This window comes from Protopterus annectens, chromosome 5.part1 (genome assembly GCF_019279795.1).
Source record: "Protopterus annectens isolate FY-2018-M chromosome 5.part1, PAN1.0, whole genome shotgun sequence".
NCBI lineage: Eukaryota > Metazoa > Chordata > Ceratodontiformes > Protopteridae > Protopterus > Protopterus annectens.
In genome coordinates, this window is record NC_056736.1 from 315,621,104 (window position 1) to 315,644,663 (window position 23,560).

General features: G+C 40.4%; 1 protein-coding gene across 3 annotated transcripts in view; it reads left to right on the forward strand.

Moving 5' to 3' along the window:
- ABCC4 (ATP binding cassette subfamily C member 4) overlaps window positions 1-23,560 on the forward strand; it is a 2,616,332-nt gene that overhangs the window by 631,587 nt on the left and 1,961,185 nt on the right. For all 3 annotated transcript variants that reach the window (XM_044072995.1, XM_044072997.1, XM_044072996.1), the window contains one exon: window positions 916-1,140. In XM_044072995.1, coding sequence (XP_043928930.1) covers window positions 916-1,140 — 225 coding nt within the window. The remainder of the gene's footprint in view (window positions 1-915; window positions 1,141-23,560) is intronic.

Sequence of the window (23,560 nt, forward strand, 5' to 3'; positions counted from 1 at the left end):
TATTTCTCCTACTCAGAGGTTGAGCTACCTAAGAGTTAATGTTTATCAGTAGCATGAATAGGTATAATAGAGTTTTGGAGTTCAGTGGTATATCTTTGAATCACAGTTTTGGGACATATTGGATTGAGCCTTACACTTCTGAGAAGGATCCGATACTGAATGTGCATACCAATTTTTTTTGCTATACATGTAGTTTGATAATTATGTTGTAGAAGTGTTTATTGAGGATTCCCACTTTGAAATTAATTTGCACCATCCCATTATATGGCGGTATGTGAACTGTGGATGCTGAATTTGTATATTATTTATTTATTTATTTTTTTTTACTTAAGACGAGTGTAAGTTTGCTACTGTTTCTACTTTTGTCTGATCTGATTAATATACAGTGATTAACTAGAGATATATGGACTGAAAATTTTCCACACATAGAAGTTTCTTGCACTGTTTTGTTTTTGGACCCACTACACATGTTTAGTGGGTAGTTTTGAGACTTCGGGGATACCATGGAGATTTCTTCTTTTTTTTATTTTAAATATCTAAATACATACTCAGATGCAGATGTGCTACTGTGCTTGAAGGGAGAAGCAAATTGTATAGAGAGTGCAGTTTTCAGAGTGATTCTAGTTGCTTAGGCAGTTGGCTATGAAAGGACTTCTTCCAGCTACTTAATGCTAGAATTTGTATTCAGAAGAACCATGATTCATCCAGGGACTTTTACCATTTCTGTTCTGTAAAGATCCCTTATGTATACTCATTAATAGCTGCCATATATGTGTGAATGTAACTGTAGATGCATGTTCCTAGTCCTTACCAGGTCTATTTCTTTGCATTTGTCTATTTTTGCTATATTATATATAGGCCTTGAATAATTATGAGTTACTGTAAGTAATCATGTATTTCTCCTTTTGGTTTCAGGAAGCCGTCAAAGTTGTGCAACCATTATTTCTAGGAAAAATTATTAACTATTTTGAGAACTACAATCCTAATAACTATGATGCACTAAAAGAAGTCTGGGGTTACGTTGCTGGAGTATCACTTTGTACTTTCATATTAGCTATTTTTCACCACCTATTCTTTTACCATGTACAACGAGCTGGAATGAAGCTGAGAGTAGCCATATGCCATATGATCTACAGAAAGGTATGTAAAATATGTTCCAAGCTTGTGTAAAAGATAAAGATATATATATAATATATATATATAATATATATATATATATATATATATATATATATATATATATATATATATATATATATATATATGTATACATGGTATGCATGCATTTGATCGGCCGGTGGATGGTCGATTGGGTTATTGTCAAAAGCAGTATGGCAAAATCTCAAAAAAGCGATCGCAATTGTTGCAAATCGCAAAATATCACCCCTTTTTTGACCCATGGTAGCGCTTGTTTAGGTGGTAGAGCAGTCGGAAATGTCGAATTTGGTATTTATTACATTCTGACAGTTTGGCATTACGAAATTTGTGGATAAAAATCGGTGTACTGCATGATCGAGCAATGTGCGCTCGACTAAATGAATATAAACATATATATATATATATATATATATATATATATATATATATATATACACACACACACACACACACACACACACACATATACAGAGAGAAGGGGCAGAAATGCTGTAGGAATATTAAGTCATGAATGCCTTATATATATATATATATATATATATATATATATATGTATATATATATATATATATACACACACACACACACACACACACATATATACAGAGAGAAGGGGCAGAAATGCTGTAGGAATATTAAGTCATGAATGCCTGGAAAACTAGCTAGGCACAATTCTGTCAGCTGAATTGTCAACTTCATCTCAATAATTTTGCATTTATGACCATGCATCTGTACATGTGATTTCACAACTGAGGGATCTCACTGCTTGTTTATTACGAACCTAGAGGATATTGCTCATCTAGACAAAACACATGTAAAATTGTAAAAATTACAGTAAACTTAAAGCATGATAAAATAAAGCCAGTGAGTAGAACTTTATACTCAATCCAGAATGCAGTGAGTATGGATAGGGGAAGTACTTTGACACAAACTGAACATCTTTAGATTTAAATGCTAAAAAAAAAAACAAGCAATATTTAAATGTCATATATTTTTCTGTTCACTACTTTCTGTGTATTAAGTTATTAGGTGTTTTCTCTTGTGTTGGATAGGTATTTGCATGTCTGAATATCAGAAGAGTTGCCTGAAATGACAGAAAAACTAGCATGCCTTGTAAAAAAAATGCCCATAGTTTTGAAATTAGGTGATGCAGTGAAAGATGACCATACACGATACCTTAATAGGCCATTCTTCCTGCTTTCTCCATCTCAGGTTCTGATGAAAGTGACAAAAGGTGCATCAGTCATGGCCATAGAAGAGTCTTCATCTTGCTTTATCCCATTCACAGAGGAATGCAATCTGTTTGAAGTAGACATTGATGGAGACTCAGCTGTCTAGGCATTCAGAACTTATCTTGCACTGGACAGTCTTCATTTCGTAACCAAAAACACAGTACTGTTGCATAAACAAGACAACTCAGTGTTATACTACATTTGTAGGATAGCTATGTAGCTGTGAGATTTAATGGTATCTGTAAACTTTATGGGTGGTATTCAAAGTCGTTACATGAACATGTTAAGGCAATCGGTGTGGTTTGAAGATTAGACCAACTCTGGCATGATTCATAGAGGTCATTTATGCTAATGTACAATGACCTCCAAAAAACTTAAGCAAAGTAATAATGAGATGGTAACAAGAAATAATGTAAACCTCCCTATTCTGACTCATAATCATATTTTGATGCATTTCCATGCTATCTACAGATACATTATTAAAAGAGGAATTGTGCCTTTTCTATCTACTTTGCAACTGGTGAAGATGCCCTCTGTTGCTGCTAGCTTTGCTGTTTCTCAGTGTAACTTGCTTGTCTTAGCCAAAACAAAAATGTCTCCACCTAGTGGTGCTCATCTGCCAAGAAGGTGAAGATAAAGACAGAGAATAACCCATCATAATTTAGGGAAATCCTGAATAGGTTCAGAGTGGAGGGGGATCTTGTAATGGTCTTAGTGAGCACATATGGCCCATACAGTGGTACTAGAAGATACATGGCCTTCTTTATACCTATGGATACTAAGGTATGCATAGCCTTCATTGAACTTTTGCCACAGGACCTTATAGAGACAGACTGGGGACACATCTGCCTTGAAAATATTTCAGCAGCTCCTGGATGTACTCTTGGCACATGTGGATCAGTACATCTATTGCCTGGTGTCACCTCAGGTCTGAGCCCAGACTGTACATGCTTTTAAAGAAGTGGCACATTTCCTTGAAGTGTTTGGTGCGATAGATTGCATCAGTATTGCTAGTAGATCCCATAAGATCCACAGTGGGAGCAGTACGCAATAGGAAAGGCTACCTTCCCATCATCTGCCAGGTAGTTTGTGATACATGGAGGTGTATCACCAGTGTGTTTGCCCAGCATCCTGATAGTGCACATGATTCCCATATCTGACACAGTAGCTCACTATACTGCCTCTTCCTGCAGGGTAGAATGCCCAGTAAACATCTTGTTAGTAAGGGAAATTTGTTATTTTTTCACTTAATTAGTTGTTCATAGTAATGTGTTGCTTAATACTCTATAAACAAAAAAAAACAAATGGCCAGCACTTTCATCAACAAAGCAAACAAATTTATTATAATAACTTAATAAACAATTGTGGAAGCCGCAGTGGTGCAGCAGTAGCATTGTCGCCTCACATTAAGAGGTTCTCCCGTTCGATTCTCGGCTGGAGTGCCTTCTGTGTGGAGTCTGCATGTCCACCCCGCGGTCGAGTGGCATTCTAAAGACATGCGTGAATGGGCGTGCCTTCGTTGAAGTTTGGGTGTCGGGCTGGCACATCGGCACCATAAAAATCTACTGCCAATCATTAGCGGACTGGAGTTCCACTGTGGCAACCCCCAAAAGCCAAAAGAAGAAGAACAACAACATAATAAATAATTGTGAATCCATGTAAAGCATGCTGGTTTTAGCCAAAGCGCCTTCTTCAGTGCTATAGCAAAATTTTAAAATGTTTCTCAAGCAACAAATAAGTAAACAAATCACCACTATAACCTCTCCCCCAATTAATTACAGATCTAGTCAAAGAATGTCATTTAATCCAGGGGAGAATAAGGCACCCAATGAACTATCCAACTCCGTTCTTTATTATTTACTGTATCATGTCAACCCAACTTGTTAAAAGTCCTGATAACATATCCTGTCTATACCAATAAACCTAAATGTGGCAAGCGAATGCTTAAGAGGATGTTTATGTAAAGCACTGGAAGAATGACAATTCCTAATATCACCAAGATGTTTAAAATGCAAGTTTAAATTGTCGGGAGGTCTGTCTCACTTAAAAAGCAGAACAGCTACACTCTGCCAAATAAATCACCCATTGAGAAATATGGGTATTAAGACATTTAATATCAAAAACCCAAGCTGTATTACAAGAAGAAATATATTTAGTTTTCATAACAACTGCACAAGCAGACCAATGTCCACAGGGATAAAACCCACCAATTGTGCACCCCTTCTATAGTTTTTTGTACATCAGAAACTGGCCGAACCACATTTTTTAAAATGATTTAATTGATTACTTACTGTTTCCCCCATCTGTAGGAGAAAGGCCATTGTGATGGTAACTGTTGAACCGACCTATTGTCAGATAAAAAAATATCTCAATGTTTATAATTTAAGCCATGATAGGCTGAGGAATTGCTACCTTAACTAGTAACCATATGTAAAGAACCATCAGCTCTCTTCTTTTAACTATATTTAACAACTCAGATCTTGCTATTGTAATTGTAGGCTTTTTGAATCTCAACAACCCTAGATCCCCTGGCATGAAATCTTCAAACAAATCTGACTCATACTCTATAGGTTCATTTTCCAAAGAACAAATTGTCTTAATCCTCACAAACTGAGAGTTCGGAATGTTATTAATTATATGCGGGGGATGGCAACTACTAGCATCCAGAAAAGAGTTAGAATGAAGTTCCTTTTTGAAAAGTGAAGTTGATAAGGTGCCATCACCATCTTTTGTCATCATGACATCCAAAAAGACATCATATTTTTTTGGGGGGGGGGTCAAAATTAAGACCAAATTGCAGTCTCCACTTGTTATCATCAAGATACTGCACAAATCTATTCAGATAGAGTACATCAGATTTCCAAACCATTCAGCAGTCATTCAAATATCTATGCCATTTATCTATATAATTTAAATAAATGTTATAACTGACATCATAAATAAGCTGCTGTTCAAAAAAAAAAAACCTGAATAAACCTGCATAAATGGGAGCAAAAGATGCAGCCATTGCTGTATCTTTCAGCTTTAAGAACATTCCCCATTAAAATAAAACACATTTTCAGTTAATATATCTTCTGTTAAACATATCAAAAACATATTGAATCCAGGCCTGTACAAAGATATCCTGTTCAACCAATATTCTAATGCCATTAACCCAGCCCAGTGTGGGATATTAGTATGTTATACCTTGACTTCAAGAGTGCACATATAACAATTATTATCTAATTGTGTATCCTGTAAAATATTCAAGAATTGAGTGGTGTCCTGAATACGAGAGTGAACCCCACCTAACAAGGGTTTCAAATTTTGTGTCAGGAAAGTGGGCTGTGGCTCAAGTTAAAGAACCATGGCCTGAAACTGTGGACCTACCTGGTGGGCAGGCTGAATCTTTTTGTATTTTTGGAAGCATATAAAAACACTGGAGAAAAGGGTACTGTACTGTAAGATGGTATATTAGATTCTTAAAGACAATGCCTTCATCCAAAGCCAATGATAAGAAAGCATCCATCTCATATTTAAAATTTAAAGTAGGATCTAAAGCCATTCTCTGACAGAAATGGTTATCCAATAATTGTTTATAAGCTTCCTGGGAATACATAACCCAGTCCCAAACAACTGCCATCCCACTCTTATCAGCATAATTAACAATTTTATTATTATTTTTTTTGAAGTTTGTAAAGCTTTTTTCTGTAAAAATGATAAATTACTTTGTTGCCCAATATCATATTGAAAATGAAATTGCAAATCTGTAAGTACACTTTGTTGAAACATTACAATGTATTTGTTCATAGGGTGAGTAAAACCCAAACCCTTAAATTTAAATTCAGTATTATTATATGTAGAGCAAAAAAAAAACAAAAGGTACCTCCAGAACACAGCATTTAAAAGCCAAGATTTATTCCAAATAGATAGGTGAGCACTTTTGCAGCCAAAGCCGCTTCATCAGACAACTACAATACATCATTGCTAACAATTTAAAGCAGAAGCATCCAATCACAGATCACTACTAATTAAAAGCAGTACCACTTAAAGGGTATATAAGTCATTTCTTAAAAAAATTTCTAAAAATAAAATAAGACTCTAAAAATGCCCAAACAATTATAGCTCAGTGAATACATTACCTTGCCAAAGGTCTGTTGACCAAAATGGGTCTGATAGAGATCTTATCATTCAGACCCTTCCCCATATTCGCTCGCATTCTGATTATCCATTCAAGTTCTTTAGTTTCCACTATACCTTTAGTGGGACCCCCTCTATTCCCTAACTTAACCACCTCTATAGCCATAAACTTAAAGGTGTGTAGGTTACCAGTCATCGTAACATGTTTCGCTAGAGCATTGGTCTCTGCTTTCCTATGAATATCATAGGAGTGTTCTCTCATCCTGTCTCGTAATCTCCGCGTAGTCATTCCAATGTAGAATGACCAACAGAATGTACAATAAGCTAGATAGACAAGATTGGTGGTATTACAATTAATTTCCTACAAAATGATACAACACAAAAACAAAAGGACTGTTGCAGATAGGAATTAGAAACACCTTCAAAATCTAACTGTAATGTTGACAAGTGCCTTTGTTCCTTTATTTGTTGTTTGGAAATTCATCAAATAAACTTTAACCAGTCCTTGTTTAAATAGGGATACTACACCAATCAGCACACACAATTAATTAAATCTTGTTCAGTATAAAGAGACACTCCACAAAAAAGTGTGTGTGCATATATATACATACATATATATATATATATATATATATATATATATATATATATATATATATATATATATATAGAGAGAGAGAGAGGGATATAGAGAGAGAGATATAAATATAGAGATATAGATATATATGTGTGTGTGTGTATGTGTGCATATATATATATATATATATATATATATATATCTATATCTATGTGTGTGTGTGTGTGTGTGTGTGTGTGTGTCTATTTTTTCTTATCAAAAGCTCATGCTTTTGAACAGGAAAAGTAGGATCCCATGCGAAAGTGCACTTTTGCGACTGTCAGTTCACCGAACTGGTAATATTAAAAAAAAAAAAAAAAAACACTGTAGCACCGAAGCATGCTACACTGGGGATAAGGAAATCTACCTGTTTTCCCCACTGTAGTGCAATCTCGGAGTTGGTATATATAAAGTAGGAGGGGTGTGGGGGCGCAGCCTCCCACATGGAGGGTGCAGGGGGGCTTGCCTCCCTGCAAAAATGACTTTGTAGAGTTTTTTTAATATTACTGGTTCAGTGAACCAGTAGTCATGAAAGTGCACTTTTGTTTAACTGCACTTTCTTGTAAATGGGTTTGTACTTTTCCTTTTATAAAGCATGAGCTTTCGATAAGAAAAAGTATGTGTGTATATATATATATATATATATATATATATATATATATATATATATATATATAGGTCTACTTTTAAATCCCGATGTTTAGAAGATTTGCAGTGGGGCAAGCCCCCCCTGCACCCACCATGTGGCGGGCTCCCCCCGCAACGTAAATATACCAACTCCGAGATCTCACTATGGTGAAGAGAATGGTAAAGTTCCTGTTCCGCACTATACAGCGATCTCCATTGATATATTTCGTGGTTCCAAAACTTCGAACTTTTGAACGTCTGGATTTAGAGGTTCGAGGTTCTGGATTTCGAATTTTAAAAGTAAACTCTTTTATGCATATAAATGTGTGTGTGTACAACTTTTAACAAGGTGTAAATTCAATCTGATATTGTTAATCCTCGTTCATTCCTTACACCTGGGTTATCGGTTCTGACCTTGGAACCGAGCCAGCCAACTTCCAAGCTCGTGACAGCCACAAACTCTCGAGCTAAACTCTTACCCACAAATCCCCTCTCCCTGTTACCCCAGATTTTGTTTGCTACTTCGCCATTCAGTCAAGCCATTTCTCTTGAGCTAAGTAAAACTTCTTTGATAATACATTATCGTATTGCAGTTATTCTCAGTTCTAATTTTGTTAAATAGTTATCTCTTACCCTATCGCATCTATTTTGTTTTTTTCTGGCCCTTCTTTCTTCTTACCGTGAGGTAACTCCTTTACAATCGTTGGCAAAATCTTTCCTGCTTTACCTTCGGGTATTTCTTATACCATTGTTGGTGCCTTCTTCCTTCCTTTCTTCCTCCTATCATGGCAGAGAAAAAAGGTGGTCCGGGATTTAAAAGATGTGTGGATTGTGGGCATAAATTGCTTATTTCGATGTACATGCGTTGTGTTTACTGTCTGGGTGTGCCTCACTTGACTGTTGACCTACCTTGTGGGATTAGTGCATATTTTTCTAACAGGACTGTGGTGGAAAGGAAAAATAAACTGATTTTTAAGGGACTACTTAAATCTTCCTTTTCAGAAGCTATTTCTGGGTTGGAGGTTTCAACCCCTCTTCGTTCCCATAAGAAAAGAGATGAACACAAAGAAGGCCAAGTCTGTCCCGTCATTTCCTGCTGGGGACAACCAGGAACTGAGACCTAAGAAGGCCAGACTTTCTAGTTCGGATTTGACTTCCTCGGCCTCTAGGCTTTCCAGTGCCTATATCTTCGGCACCATCTTTTACTTCGGCACAGAGTTTTGTGCCCTACACCTCATTGGAACCAAAGGGCCCTTCGGTTCAGACTTCCTTACCGGCACTTACATTTTCTTTGATGCAGACCTTTCCGGTGTCATTGACTGTTCCAACACTCGCTCCTGCTTCGACTCCGACAATTTTCATGGCACTGACTATTCTCTCGGTACCGACCACCTCCTTTTCCACACAGACTCTTTCAGCACCTACCATAGTGCCAACTACCACTTCAGCACCGACCTCGTTGGTGCAGACCTTACCTTCGGCACCAATGATCTCCTCAGTGCAGACACCAGTAGTACAAGCCTTAATGGCTGTGTTGTTTTTGGTGCAGACACCTATTTTAGCACCGTCCAAAGACCCCTTTGTAGACGCCAAGTTTCCTGCATCCTTGGATAAACCTGACTCCCCTTCAGCTATGTCTATGAGATCCACTAGAAGCCTCTCTGAACATGATCTGGTGCATCTTGTGGATCAGTTGCTTTTGGCCACAGGTATCCGACCCTCCAAGAACTACTCTTCCTTTTGAGGTGAACACCCTTCTCCAAAGACTCCTACTTATTCTCCTCCTTCATTGCCTTTGAAGCCCCCTGCTGTAGCACAGACTTCCCTCACTTTGGCTCCTTTCGTGGACCTCACTAAGGAGTCCTCAGTTGCCTTTCTGGCTGGTGAGACTTGTCCCTCCAGTCACTGCTCTGGATGCTAGCTGTGACATACGTACTCTTGTTTTTCACAGCCATCCAGGGACTCTGAGTCGGTGGGCTAATTTGCTTGAGCGAGGTGTGACCTCCTCTAGTGGACCAGCCTTCCAACTCATGGAGAAGGCTCTTGCATCTGTTGGCAATCCTGTGCTATCAGTGCCCCTGTCCTCCTCTGGACCGCAATTTACACAAGACACCCCTGGCAGACACTGGGTACAAGGGCCTCCAGACACACTCTCACTGGAGGCCCCTTTTGAGCTGTTTTCCCCAGATTCTCCACCTGAGGAAGTTCATCGCAAGAGTTTGTGTAAGAGGAAGCATGTGGACTCCCCAGAAGAGTCCCTCACAGAAGACACTGACTGATTATGGGGAAGGGTCCCCTCGGTCACCCTCTGCGGTATCCTTTGGAGATGTCCTCGACATACTTAAACAGAGAGGTGATTGGCGACCCTCTAACCTGACCTCTGAAGAGTTTGTGTTCCAGCAGGCCTTTCGTGCCTGACCCCCTACCTCTTGGGTTACTCAACCTGCCGATGACTTTGTCCAACTCATCGTGCAGCATGCATGGAAGGCTCCTGATGCCGTTGATGCCATTCTCCGCAGACCAGATAAAATCTTGTCCCCTCCAAATAGTGAGCCTTACTGGTCCAAAGGTCTTACTGTAGATGCCTCGGTGATGGCAGCCGCAACAATGAAGGAACTGGCGGAAGCAACCCAGACTGTCCACCTACCCAACAAAGAGTCCCGGGTGCTGGACAGATTAGGGAAATGTACCTTTGCATTAGCGACCTTTGCAGTCAGGTCCCTGAATTATATTGCACATTTTACCAAGCTTCAAAGAGACTTAATTTCTGAGCTCTTTGAAACTTTGGCCGGAGCTGTGTCTGATGAGGTCCGGGAAAAAGTGGCCTCACAGCCACCCTTGAATCAATTTCTAACTCCTCCATGCACCTGATTTCTCACACAGAAGGAGCAGCTAGAGCAGCGAGCGCAGGCATAGTCATTAGACACCATGCCTGGATGCGCTTGTGTGATTTCGTGGAACCTTTCAAGGCTTCCTTTCTGAACACTCCCATTGAAGCCTCTTCGTTATTTGGCCTCAATGTTAAAGACACACTGGCTAGGTGTAAATAGGACGGTAAGACCCTTTCTGCCATGGGTGTCTGCTATTCTTCCCTTCAACGGACTTTCTCCAGAAACCAGAAGAGTGGAAAGATGTGGTACAGAAAGTCTCAGGGTTCTTTCCGTGACACATGAGCCGTGTTTTCCCCTAGAGTCAGAGGGGGAAACTCATATGGAAGACACCCCTTTCGGGGCAGAAGAGGTCTGCATAACCAGGGTTCCAGAGATTCTTTCTCTGGCCAGTCCTTCCACCGCTCCTGAAAAGCGTCCCAACTGCTTTCCTCTGGAAGCGGATGGGGGTCATTTCACTTTGTACCCTTCTGCTTGACTAACCATTACCACCAATTCTTGGGTATGAGAGATAATAACCAGAGGTTATCATATTTCCTTTGATCCTTGTCCCGCCCCTATAAGGAGCTTACTCAACGTTCCACCCAGTCAAAGGGTAGAAACAGCATTAGAGATTTCAAAGCTGCTAAGAAAAACAGTCATCCAAATAGTCCCACCAGACCAGATAGGATCCGGATTTTACTCAAGATTATTTTTAGTGCCAAAAAAGACCAGGCACTGGCGACCAATTTTGGATCCCAGTGTGCTAAGCAAATTCGTAGAAGTACAGAAATTCCGGATGGTCGCAATACAGTCTGTCCTCCCACTCTTTGAGGCAGGCGATTGGATATGCTCTATAGATCTTCAAGATGCGTACTACCTCATAAAGTTGGACAGACCATCGAGAAGATTCCTTTGCTTCTGTGCGGGAGCCCGTCATTACCAGTTCCAAGTACTGCTCTTCAGACTCTCTACAGCCGCCAGAGTGTTCACCAAGTGCATGGCAGTTGTCACAGCTCACCTGGGACTGCAAGGAGTCCGGATGTTTCCTTACCTAGACAACTGGCTCATCACCACCCCCAATACACTTATACGCCAAAAGGTTTAATAGAAGCAAAGCTTTCGGGTTAACCACCCTTCATCAGTACATAAAATTGAATGAATCTAAAAGCATTTAAATAGGAACACAAATTGTGTTGATCTCATCATCCGGTTCTGTTAGGTCCTTTGACCAGAAGTAGCCTTTAGTTCCTTCAACTTGCAAACTCAATCTGAGGTAACAGGGAGAGGGGAATTGTGGGTAAGAGTTTAGCTCGAGAGTTTGTGGCTGTCACAAGCTTGGAAGATGGCCGGCTCGGTTCCAAGGTCGGAACCGATAACCCAGGGGTAATGACTGAATGAGGATCAACAATACAGATGGAACGTTATGGTAAGACATAACTTCTTTTTCATAAATAACAATATTGGAATCTAAAAAGCTATTAAATACTATTAAAAACCTGAGACACACCCAATTCCTAAAAAAATCAAGTTAATATAAAAATGATCATGCATAGCTGTGTATAAATAGTACATTTAAAAATAGTATATCATAAAACATAAAAATAAGCGTACATATAGTACATTTAAAAATAGTATATCATAAAACATAAAAATAAGTATTCTGGAATAGTAAAAACAGATGTTTTACTACTTGTTATTAACATGATTCCCTTATCAGTTCTTGTACTTTATCATGCTTTTAAAGTTAAAAAAATTCTATCATTAATTCCTGGGGCTTGGGTGGCATTAAGCAAAACTTGCCAATACACCTCTCTAGATTCCAAACAATGACAGCCAATTCCTGCCTCTACTATTTATTGTTACTCTCTCTAAAATTCAAAACACACATTTCTTAAAATGAACAGATAGTAGGCTGTTTACTTAAAGCATTGGTCATATCTTTCCTTTTAATGGCATTGAGGTATTGATAAATTATTTTCTTCAATTTTCCATTTTGCCTATATAAAAGGCTGGACATGATAGATGGACAGGTTGCTATGTAAATAACACCTTTAGTATTATTATCAAACTTTCCTGGGACAGAACTCACTTTATTATAATTACCTAACACTATATTGGTGGTTTCATTAATATACCTGCACTGTTTGCAGGCTCCACACTTGGCCATCCTTCCCATTTTCAGTAGCCCTTTCACGTTCTTCTCAAATAAATTGTTCATGTTTCTCCCCCTTTTGTAAAGTCTTGGATGCTGGGCCAACTTTGTCTGTCAAATTAAATGCCTCAAACACCCCTATCCCATTTTTCTCAGAAATCTTCTGTATAGTCAAAGCATTTTGATCAAAAGTTATAACACACATCATTCCAGTATTAAATTCACTCTGCTTTCTCTAATTTGGGAGTCGGGGTTAAGTAATATCAGGACGTAGTGGGTCTTCCTGTCTCTTAACACTAGTGCTCCCTGTTTAACAGACTCTGGATATTTCCTTTGTTTAAACATCCTTTTAAGATTGTCAAATTCTCTGATAAAACATGCTTCTTCAGTAACCAGTCTAGATGTTCTGATCATTTGACCTTTCACTAAATTACACTTCTGCCAATAGGGGTGATTACTGTCAAGATGTAAAAAGCTATTACAGTAGGTGGGCTTTCTAAAACTAGATGACTCAAATCACCCAACTAACTTATATTTGTAGAAGTGTATATCTAGATAATCGACACTATCCAATCCAATAGTGTAGGTAAATGTCCGAAAACAGGTTGTGGTTGATATACTGTAAAAAAAATATATATGGTACTTTTTGCCCCTCATCATCACATACAATAAGGATATCATCCAAATGTGTTGAAATGACCCATGCTGTTACTGCAGCTCTAAGTGCAGGTCCTATTATGGTTAATGACCAAATGGCAGTAGTAGTAGGGGACACCATGCAGCAGACTTGTGCACAGTATACAGCTGTATAGCTAAAGAGGCAATAACTAGTCCAGAACTATGGACCATGGTATTCAAGTTAAACGTTTCCTTTCATATAAAAACACATAGGGTAAAACTGATGCACGCAGTGCTGTATGTCACCTATACTGTGTGGTGCACGGTCTAATGTCACTGTTCATCAGATATTCCCTCTTATCTTTTTCAAAACAGGTACTGATATTACCATTTATAAACTTTAAGCCTGACTGCTGACTGATACCTGTTCAGTAATGCCATAAGGCATCGTGTAAGGAATATTTACATTTTTTACTGTTTTGCAGAAGAAATTTTGCTTGGTGACTGTACTTAAGTATACACTTACTGAATCTGTTTAAATGGTAATTTGTAAAAAAGTGTTATTTCAATAACTGATTGCGTGGATTTCACAACGTCTCTAAACTTGCATTTAACATGAGTTTATTCCTTGTCCTGGAATTGAAAATGTTTCACTTCCTTTTTTTTTTTTAATTAAACAACATTTCTTCATTTTTAAGTGTGACATATTAGAAATTATTTATTTTTCTCTCTCAAGGTATTGCACGTCAGGTTAAATCATTATGTTGCACACACTAGCTTGTGTTCTCAGAAACGGCAGTCACCATTTATGCAGTGCTGAGGGTAAAGTGGCAACAGAGCTTGTGTTTGTTTTGTGTTCTGTGCAAGTTTTATCAGTGCTCAGTTGAAACGCTTGATAAGGATAGGCTCTTTAACGGTGTTAAATGCACTGCAATTTGCATGTTATGCTCTCCACCTTTATTTTCAGATTTTCATTATTGAAATGAAATAAGTGCTCGTGAAAAGCCTGTTAATATTGGTTTATATTGTGCACTATTGTATTCTGCAATTATATTTTTCATTCATGTAGTTTATTTTTAAGAAATTGCCTCTGTAATTAAACATTGACATAAGTGTAAAAGGCATGGTAGTTTCATATTTTAAGTACCTGAAATGTCTAACCTGGCTCCTAGTAGGTCAAGGTCAAACGTGTCATATGCAATGTCTCCTAAAAACAGGGTAGATGAAGGTGCATGTTATCTTGAGGAAGAGTTGTCATGTGAGATGAATAGTAACTTGCTGCGATGTTGTGAGCTACTTGATGCAAGTGATCCTACGGACACTGATCTCATAGTGCTACAGGACTGAGACCTCAAATGAGAGGTTCTGATACATGTATATGAATGCTTACCTGGCCTTAATGAATTTTGTTGTGTTTGTTCCCCCCTTCTATTTCAACTACCATCTTGAGAAGCACTTGTTATGCAATGTGATATGCCCCCCCCCACATGTCCAGACAGTACCCCATCCTGTTTCCCTTCTAGCACAGTGACTTGTATTTGAGTCTGATAAGTCCTCACTACTGTACGAATGGAGACAGACATGAATGCTGACTGTGCCACCATACTACAGATTAATGAAATCATGGCATTATCCCTACTCTCTAACATTTCCATGTAGTGCTGGAAATCCTCACATACACCTTACATTTTTCTGATCATTTCTACCGTACTCTCTCCGATAATGCACTTAGCTTGAACAGTGTCTCAGCACATTTGTTGCTAGGCAGTCAGTGTTTTATGGTTTTATCCTGAAGCAGCTGTGACTTTTGCTTGTGCCCTTCACCCTTTGTAACTGCCTCACAGTGGACGCTGTTACCTCTGGATTTCTGCTGTCATCCATCAAGTGTTCCTGTGGGTCTGGAGACACTGGTGTTGAGGTGCCTGGATTTTTCACTCTACAATCTGTACTGTAATTTTGCCATGTACTTGCCTTTGTGATCCACTGTCACTTCCTGCAGTGTTATTTCCATGCTGTGGGGTGTGTGATCCTGCCATTAAACTTGGTCACTGTGTGCCACTTTCCTCAGGCAGCATCACAAATATAACTGTATTATTGTCATCATTAGCCATTCTGTATAATGGAACTGCTTATTTCCAGTACTGAACCTGTAAAGAATGAATCGATTAAATTTTGCTGAGATACTTATGTATGCTACGGTATGCTGTGTAATGAGGTTTGGAGGACATTTACTATGTACACACTGTTCAGTGTCATGATGTGCAGAAGTGGGGAGTTCACTTGTTAATAGTAAATGTCATCACTTACATGTAATTATTTCATCTGAGCAGTCATTTTGTTATGTAAATATGTTATGATGGTCAAACCAACCTTCCTGAGCAGAGGTCTGTTGATGCTGCAGATGTGGGTAATAGCCGGTATCCACACTACCTCTGAATATGTCCCTGTTATCTGTATGTGTTTCGTAGTCATTTCCCTGAATGGAGAGAAGGTATACCTCATCAGTTGTTACAGAAATAAGTGTTTGAGCCCCCTCCCACCAAGCAGTGTGACAGGCAGTTACATTCTGCCTTGTCTTTGCTCTGGTATGTTGTACCAGATCACTGGTCTTTCCTTGTACTGCGTTAATGTGCAGTTCCTTCTGCAAACAGCATTTATATCCATTACCACTTGGTTCCATGCATTTGCCTTCTAAGTTTGTTTGGGACCCCTTTTCCAAAAAGATATTTGTCATATGTCCTAAGGACTGCCTTGAGGATGGCTAAAATTATCTTTTCTCTGACTGGATCCCTGCTGCTGCATCATTTTTTTACTTAAAACAACACAAAACTAATATACTAAAGCTTTATCCACTTATCAGCCAAACAACACAGCAGTGAATGTGTGCCTGCTTCCATTACAAATAAATTGATGATATGACTGCAAAACCATTATGATGACACACATACATATACTGCAAGTCCAGACTCAACCAGTTAAAATGCATTGTAACCTGTACAGCATCATCCAAACATGCATAATAATAATAATAAAAATAGTAATAATTTAAGTACTTATTAAACTGCCATCGTATGCCATTGATAACAGAGTAGAAGTGTTACCCTAACCACTCTTCTGTACTTACACTGCCATGACTTTTCATTTATGAGTGACCGTCACAAATCCCACAGTAAATCAGCATTTATCCTGACAACACAATGGATTGATGAAAATGCAGTACATTAGACTTCACTCACTTCAAATCATGTGCTAACATTCTGTATAGCATAATGCAACAAAAGTATTACAAACATTTATTTTTCTCATCTCCATCAGTAGTACTTCTCCAAACATTTCTAGTACTCCTGTCATGAATTCCCATTTCTAAATGACACTTGTGTCAGCATTAACATAAATGATCTACATCAGACATCCATGTCAATGGAAAACACAATTCTCATAGTAAAAAAATGTTCTATAAAGTGAATGTGTTGTTTCTCAATAATTTATAACTATATTGCTATTTTTTATCTTACTTGATAAACTTTGCACTTTCTCAAAACACTTGCCACCTAACTCAACTGATCACAACTAAATTTGGTGGTGTTAAATTTAATTCATATGAAATCATGCTTGTTTACCAGTTCCTATGCAAATTAGGTTGAGTTCTGCTCATCTGTATGAATTGCAGTAAGATGTGAGAGCCTGTAACTAAACCTTGGGTAGCTGTGGATGAGCTGCACTGAGAGTTGCTGGCCTCGGGGAAGCAAGAAGAATCTTAATGTATTTCAAGTTGTTTGGCAGTTGGTTTAGCTGATTAAGGAGCTGTTAACAAGCTGCTACTTGTGGTCCAGTGGTGCAAGGTTTGATTCCCTCAGCCTCCATTGCCTAATTGTTTGACTCTGAGCAAATCATTTAAATAGACACTGCTCCCAGGCTGATCTGAAAAAAAGGTCCTTTGAGGTCAGTGCTGTACCCAAGAAAACATAAATAAATAAAATTACATAAAAATAAACCCATTTTACACAGTAAAGGAAAATTAAATCAGCAGCATTTAGGTTGCATAATCATGAAGCCTAATCCATTTTCACCCTGCATACTATGCACATCTTATAACTTCAAAACACTTAGTAGTTCTGGAAGATGTATTTATAAAGTGAAGTGAAAGAAAAAAAAACATTATTTACTGATGCACTGCTTAGAAAGAGATGCTTTTAAAAATGAGTGATGTGTGACCTTAGAGACAGTTGTGCAAATAAAGGTGAAAAATTTTTTGTACAGAAGCCGAAACACATAAGCAAATGAAAAAGTAATGATTTATTAACTGTCTTTCACTATACTGTAAAACTTTTCTGTAAAAAAAATCTTTATATGTATGTGACAAGGTAGTTGGGTAAAACCAACCTTGCCATTTATAGCAGTTCCATCCTTAATGACCATATACAGTAGTTGAGTTTGGTTATGGTGACATCCCAGCAGGTATGGTTTCCATCCTGTGAACCACAGGCCTGTATTTATATTCTTTACTTTGGTCCTGGCACTTCAAATTATAGCAGCACCTGTGAAGGCACAAGGCCAAGCTGCAAGCTGGTCTGAAACAGAAATCATGGTCTCCCTCTTGCAGGAGTTGTACCCAGACAAGATCGGAAGAGTAGTACCTGTTACAGAGTGGAAAAAGTTTGACACCTGGCAAGAGTTGGGTAAGGACTTCCAATCCCTGAAGGGGATCACCCATTTTGGGCCGCAGTGTCAACATAGGCATGATGATCTGCAGAAGCATAGGCTTGACCAGCTAGCTCAGTGGGTAAACTATGTTAGGTCAAGAAGGCCAGACTTGTACAGTAAGTATTTTAACATTTTATTTTCAATATTTATGTAAAGTAAGGTTTTAAAAAATGCTGGAAAACTATTGAATAAATGCAGCTAAGTGCAAGAAGAAATGTACATGTAAGTGCAAATATGTATCTGTATGTAATCCGAACAATGTAAGTAAGCATAAATGTGCAGGTGTGTGTGTGTGTGTGTGTGTGTGTGTGTGTGTGTGTGTGTGTGTGTATAGTAATATTGATATATACATATACACACACACATATGGGTCCATATTGTTACATAAGAAATTATGGAACTTCAAAGTTGAAGTTCTTTAACATCGAAAACTGAAAAATAACAAAAATCAGTTTTTGCAGGGGTACAAGCCCACCTGCACCCCCCACACCTCCCTGATAATTATACTGTAAGCCCCACTCCTTCACTCCTCTGTTACCATATTCTTCAGTGAATTTCACTGGATTGGGACATAAAAAAGTTGAAAAATCCAAAATCTGACACTTGTGCAGTAGTGAACTTGGAGCCAGTCATATGCTGCACAAAAGAGTACTACAGACAAAGCAGGTGTTAAATTGTCCCACAGTGCCAAGGGACTTCATCATGGTCCTAATTAAATATCTTGGCATTGTGGGATGAAAGTGATAAACTGTGTCTTATTTTTTTTAAAAAAGTGTGGACTGTAAGAATTACATTTCACTTCTTTATTGTGGACTGCGATTTTATTTATTTTTTATTTTTATTTATTTATTTATATTGCACTTTTGCTCTAGGTCTGCCTTTCTATATAGCTAAGTATATATGCATATTAATTGTTGATGTCATGAATTCGGTAATTACTGCACTCAGCTAATGTCCTGCATGGCTTATATGCTGGCATTTGCTCATGTACAGTACTGATCAGTAACCATATTGAGCAAAGTAAAGCTTGCTGCAACTTCCTACCCACCTTCTCAGATGTACATTTGGTCTTCCCACTACAGTTTTCTTGGGCTATTACTAGAGAAATATTTATGGGATGCTTTGCTGCCTTAACAACAGGGCATCACAGGACAGAAGTTCTAGACTTGATGGTGCCAGGATTGTTAACCAAATTAATAAGTGTGGAGGTACTGTGGATGTTCTGGTTTTCTGATGCTGTAACAGAGGAATGCCCTTCTCTTTCAGAGGGGAAGATTGTTGTGATGCCTTGTTAGGAAACATGGCGAATTAAGGAAGCTATGCTTTTTTAGTGTGTCCTTAAGCTCACTTGTTAGATTATCACAATTAATAGGCTAGGGAAAAGTGACACGACTCCATATTCTTAGAGGCCAGCATCTTGCGGTATAAGACCTGCATGTTAAGTTGTCAATCTCGCCTTCATTCTTGCTGGATGGGTTCGGAGCCGATCCTCGGCTCCGACTCGGCACTTGCTAAGCTCGAGAGCTTATTTTTACCAGCTCGAGGCAACCCTATATCCCATGATGCAAGGCGGAGATTACTCAGATCTCGTTTGCCGCTTCGCTTACGAGGTGCTTTTTTACCAGCTCTAGGTAAGTGACTTATTAGATTGTTTCAACCCCTGTTTAACTTCAATTTTTTCACTAAAATTTCATTGTATAGTTAGTTTCGAGTCACCTTAGCCCTATTCCCGTCAGTGTTCCCCTTGAGTTAGTTGTTCCCTTACCTTGTAGGCCCTAGGCCTTCCCCTCCCTAAATTTCCTGTCAGGATTTTTTAAGTGAGTGATTGTGTATCTTTGTGTGTGTTGGTTACATTAATTTTAGTTACTTAATTTATTTTGTGTAGTAGAGTGTACTGTGTGGTGTTTGTGGACTACTCTCTTCGACACAGAAAATGTCGAAAGAAACTAAGGTCTCAGGTTTCAAGAAGTGTGATTCGTGCTGTCAGAAGATGTCTCTGACAGACGGTCACACTTCTTGTATTTATTGCCTGGGACCTTCTCACCTGCAGGACTCTTGTGCTATCTGTCATGCCTTCAGCCCAAGAGTCCTGCAGGAGAGAAAAAATAAGCTCATTTTGAGGGGCTTATTAAAACCTGAGAGCTCCCCGACTAAGTCGGTGCCGGGGAAGCCCTCGAAACCTGCTAAGCCTTCGGCTCAGGCTTCGAAGCCGTCGGCTGCAGGTATATCTCCTTCTGGGTCGAGATCGGCTCCGGCCGGAGCCGATCCTTCTGCACCAGGATCAGTATCGGTTCCACTCGGCGCCGATAATATTCGGTCCACACATTCAGAGTCGGCTCCGGCTGGAGCCGACGTCTCTTCGGCTCCGATGGCTCCATCGATCTCGAAAAAGAGATCTCGATCTCCTTCAATGGAATCGATCCATTCGGCTCCGAGATCACCCTTGCTCTCGGAGCGGAGCCATCGGAGCCGATCTTCTCGGTCATCCAGGCTATCGGATCATGACCTCGAGAGAGTGGTGAGTAGACTTTTGAAGTCTCAGGCATTGACACAAATTCTCCATAGCCCATCTCAACAGACGGTAGCTTTATCACACCCACTCAAAATTCCTCCTTCGACTCTCTTACAGAGCTCGGAGCCGGAGCTCCTCGGAACCGGTACCGTTGTGACCTCGGAGCCGATACAACACCTTTCGGCTCCGGCGCCTTCGCTCCGATTTCCTCCTTGAGACCTTCATTGGAGGGATCCGGGCGTCCGCTCTCTTCGCCGGCTCGAGGGGCGAGTGGCATCGGACCCTTGTCCGACCCCCGTTCTCCCTCTCGGAGCTTGGCGTTGGTGAGCTCGGCCCGACATCTGCCTCGGAGCCTTCCTGTCTGTGAGGCCTGGGGTTCCTATCTCTTGAGCTGGAGCCTTCTGGTCTCTCTGATGGGGGAGCCTTCGAGGTGATGAGGAGTGTACTAGCCCCTGGGCTTAGTCAACGGTCTGTTCCATCAGCTCCTCCCACTACAGTGCCTGCTGATGTCTCTTCTCACTCTCTTGCTCCCGGACCCAGAGATCCAACGCCTCAGGTTTCCCCATTGGGAATATCTTCTTCTTCCGAGGCTTCTCCTGATCTGTCAGGAGAACCCCCTCGTAAGAGGACATGTAAGAGGAAACATGTAGACTCCCCTGAGTCTACCACATCAGATACTGACTTGGATGAGTCGGAGGGGTCCCCAAGGTCCTCCTCTGAGGATGTCTCATTTTCAGACATCCTTGAAATCCTTAAACAGAGGGGGAACTGGCCCTCCCTTAATCCCTCCGAGGACGAGTCAGTATACCTAGAGGCGTTCGGATCTCGACCCTCCACCTCCTGGGTGTCTCCGCCTTTCGACCCTCTCATGGAAGTAGTGGCTCGGAAGGCGTGGATCGCTTCGGATTCGGTGGAACCTTTCCCTAGGAGACCTTCCAAAATTATTACAGCTCCTCAGGATAGGCAGTATTTAACGAAAGGTGTCCCGGTTGATGCCATGGTGGTGGCTGCTGCCACCAAGAAGGAACTAGCTGATCCTTCAGTACTTGTTCATCCTCCTAATAAGGATTCTAGGACTATGGATAGGTACGGTAAGCGGATTTTTTCCTCAGCGACTTTTGCAATGAGATCGCTGAACTATCTATGCCACTTCATCCGCCTCCAAAGAGATGTTCTTAAGGAGCTGGGGGAAGTTTTACAGGATCCGTCAGCTGCTGGGGCTCAAGACAAGATTTCCTCACAGCTAGGAATCCTTAATTCTATTGCCAATTCCTCCATGCGGCTCATCTCTTATGCAGCCGATGGAGCGAGTACACACGCAGGCACAGCAGTGGCTTTAAGGCGTCAGTCCTGGATGCGGCTTTGTAATTTTGCAGACCCCTTTAAGGCGTCTTTCACAAACTCCCCTTTTGATGGCTCGACATTGTTCGGTCCTCAAGTGAAAGACACTTTGACTAGATGCGAGCAGGATGGCAAGACTCTTTCTGCCGTAGGAGTCCGTTTCTCCTCACCTTCTAGACCTTACCCTAAAGGACAGAAGGGAGGAAAAATGTGGTTCCGCAAATCCCAAGGAGTCGCGCCTGACGCACGAAGTCAGTTTACCCCCAGAGGCAGAGGGGGTAATAACAATAGACGCCGTCCTAGAGGCAGAGGGGGTCCGCAGAATCAGGGTAGCAGAGAGCCTCTTTCTGACAAACCCTTTCAGCATCCCTGAGATGTTGCCCGATTGTCCGCCTTCGGAGGCAGTCGGGGGAAGATTATCGCTTTACCCAGTAGCCTGGCTCTCCCTTTCTCAAGACAAATGGGTACAGTCAATCATATCCGAGGGTTACAAAATCCCCTTTATTCAAACCCCAATTCAACAAAAGGGAACCCTTCCAGACGTTCCACCCGGTCTAAGGGAACTAGCAGTACTAGAAATATCAAAACTGCTAGTAAAAAGAGCCATCCAGCCAGTCCCAGCAGACCAATTAGGATCCGGAATTTACTCAAGGTTCTTTTTAGTTCCAAAAAAGACAGGGGACTGGAGGCCAATATTAGATCTGAGCAGACTCAACAAGTTTGTAAAAAAGTCAAAATTCCGGATGGTCACGCTACAGTCCATTCTACCCTTTCTGGGCAAGGACAATTGGATGTGCTCTATAGATCTTCAGGATGCGTACTATCACATAAAAATTCACAGGCGCTCCAGAAGATTTCTCCGCTTTCGGCTGGGGACCAGTCACTTCCAATTCAGGGCCCTGCCCTTTGGACTCACTACAGCCCCAGAGTGTTTACCAAATGCATGGCAGTGGTTACGGCTCACCTGAGACGTCAAGGATTCCAGGTGTTTCCATATCTAGACGACTGGCTCCTTACTGCCACCACCAGGCATCACCTCCTCCAAGCAAGAAATCACACCATTCACACTTGCAGAAGGTTAGGAATTTCTATAAACGTCGAAAAATCTGTCTTGTCGCCTTGTCAATATATTACCTTTATAGGCGCAAATTTGGACACCGTGCAACTTTCGGCAATGTTGACAGACCAGAGTATCCTGGACATTCAAAAACACGTCCAAGTGATCCTATTCAGCAAAAAAATTCAGGCCAGGTTTGCTCTAAAAGTGCTGGGTCTTATGGCGGCCGCCATAACACTTCTTCCTCTAGCACGCTTTTACATGCGGCTACTTCAATGGATGTTATTCACTCAATGGTCCTTTCAACAGCTTCCCATGCGTCACCGGATCATGGTAACCCCAATTTGCAAGAAACATCTGACTTGGTGGATATCGTCCCCTCAGATCCATCAAGACAGGCCGTTTGTCCCTCTTCCTCCAGTTGCCACGGTTACATCGGACGCCTCCCTGATCGGGTGGGGGGGGCATTATCAGGGCAGAATGGTCCATGGCACTTGGCAACCTCACGAGTACCACCTGCACATAAATGTTCTGGAGATGAGAGCAGTGCTTTT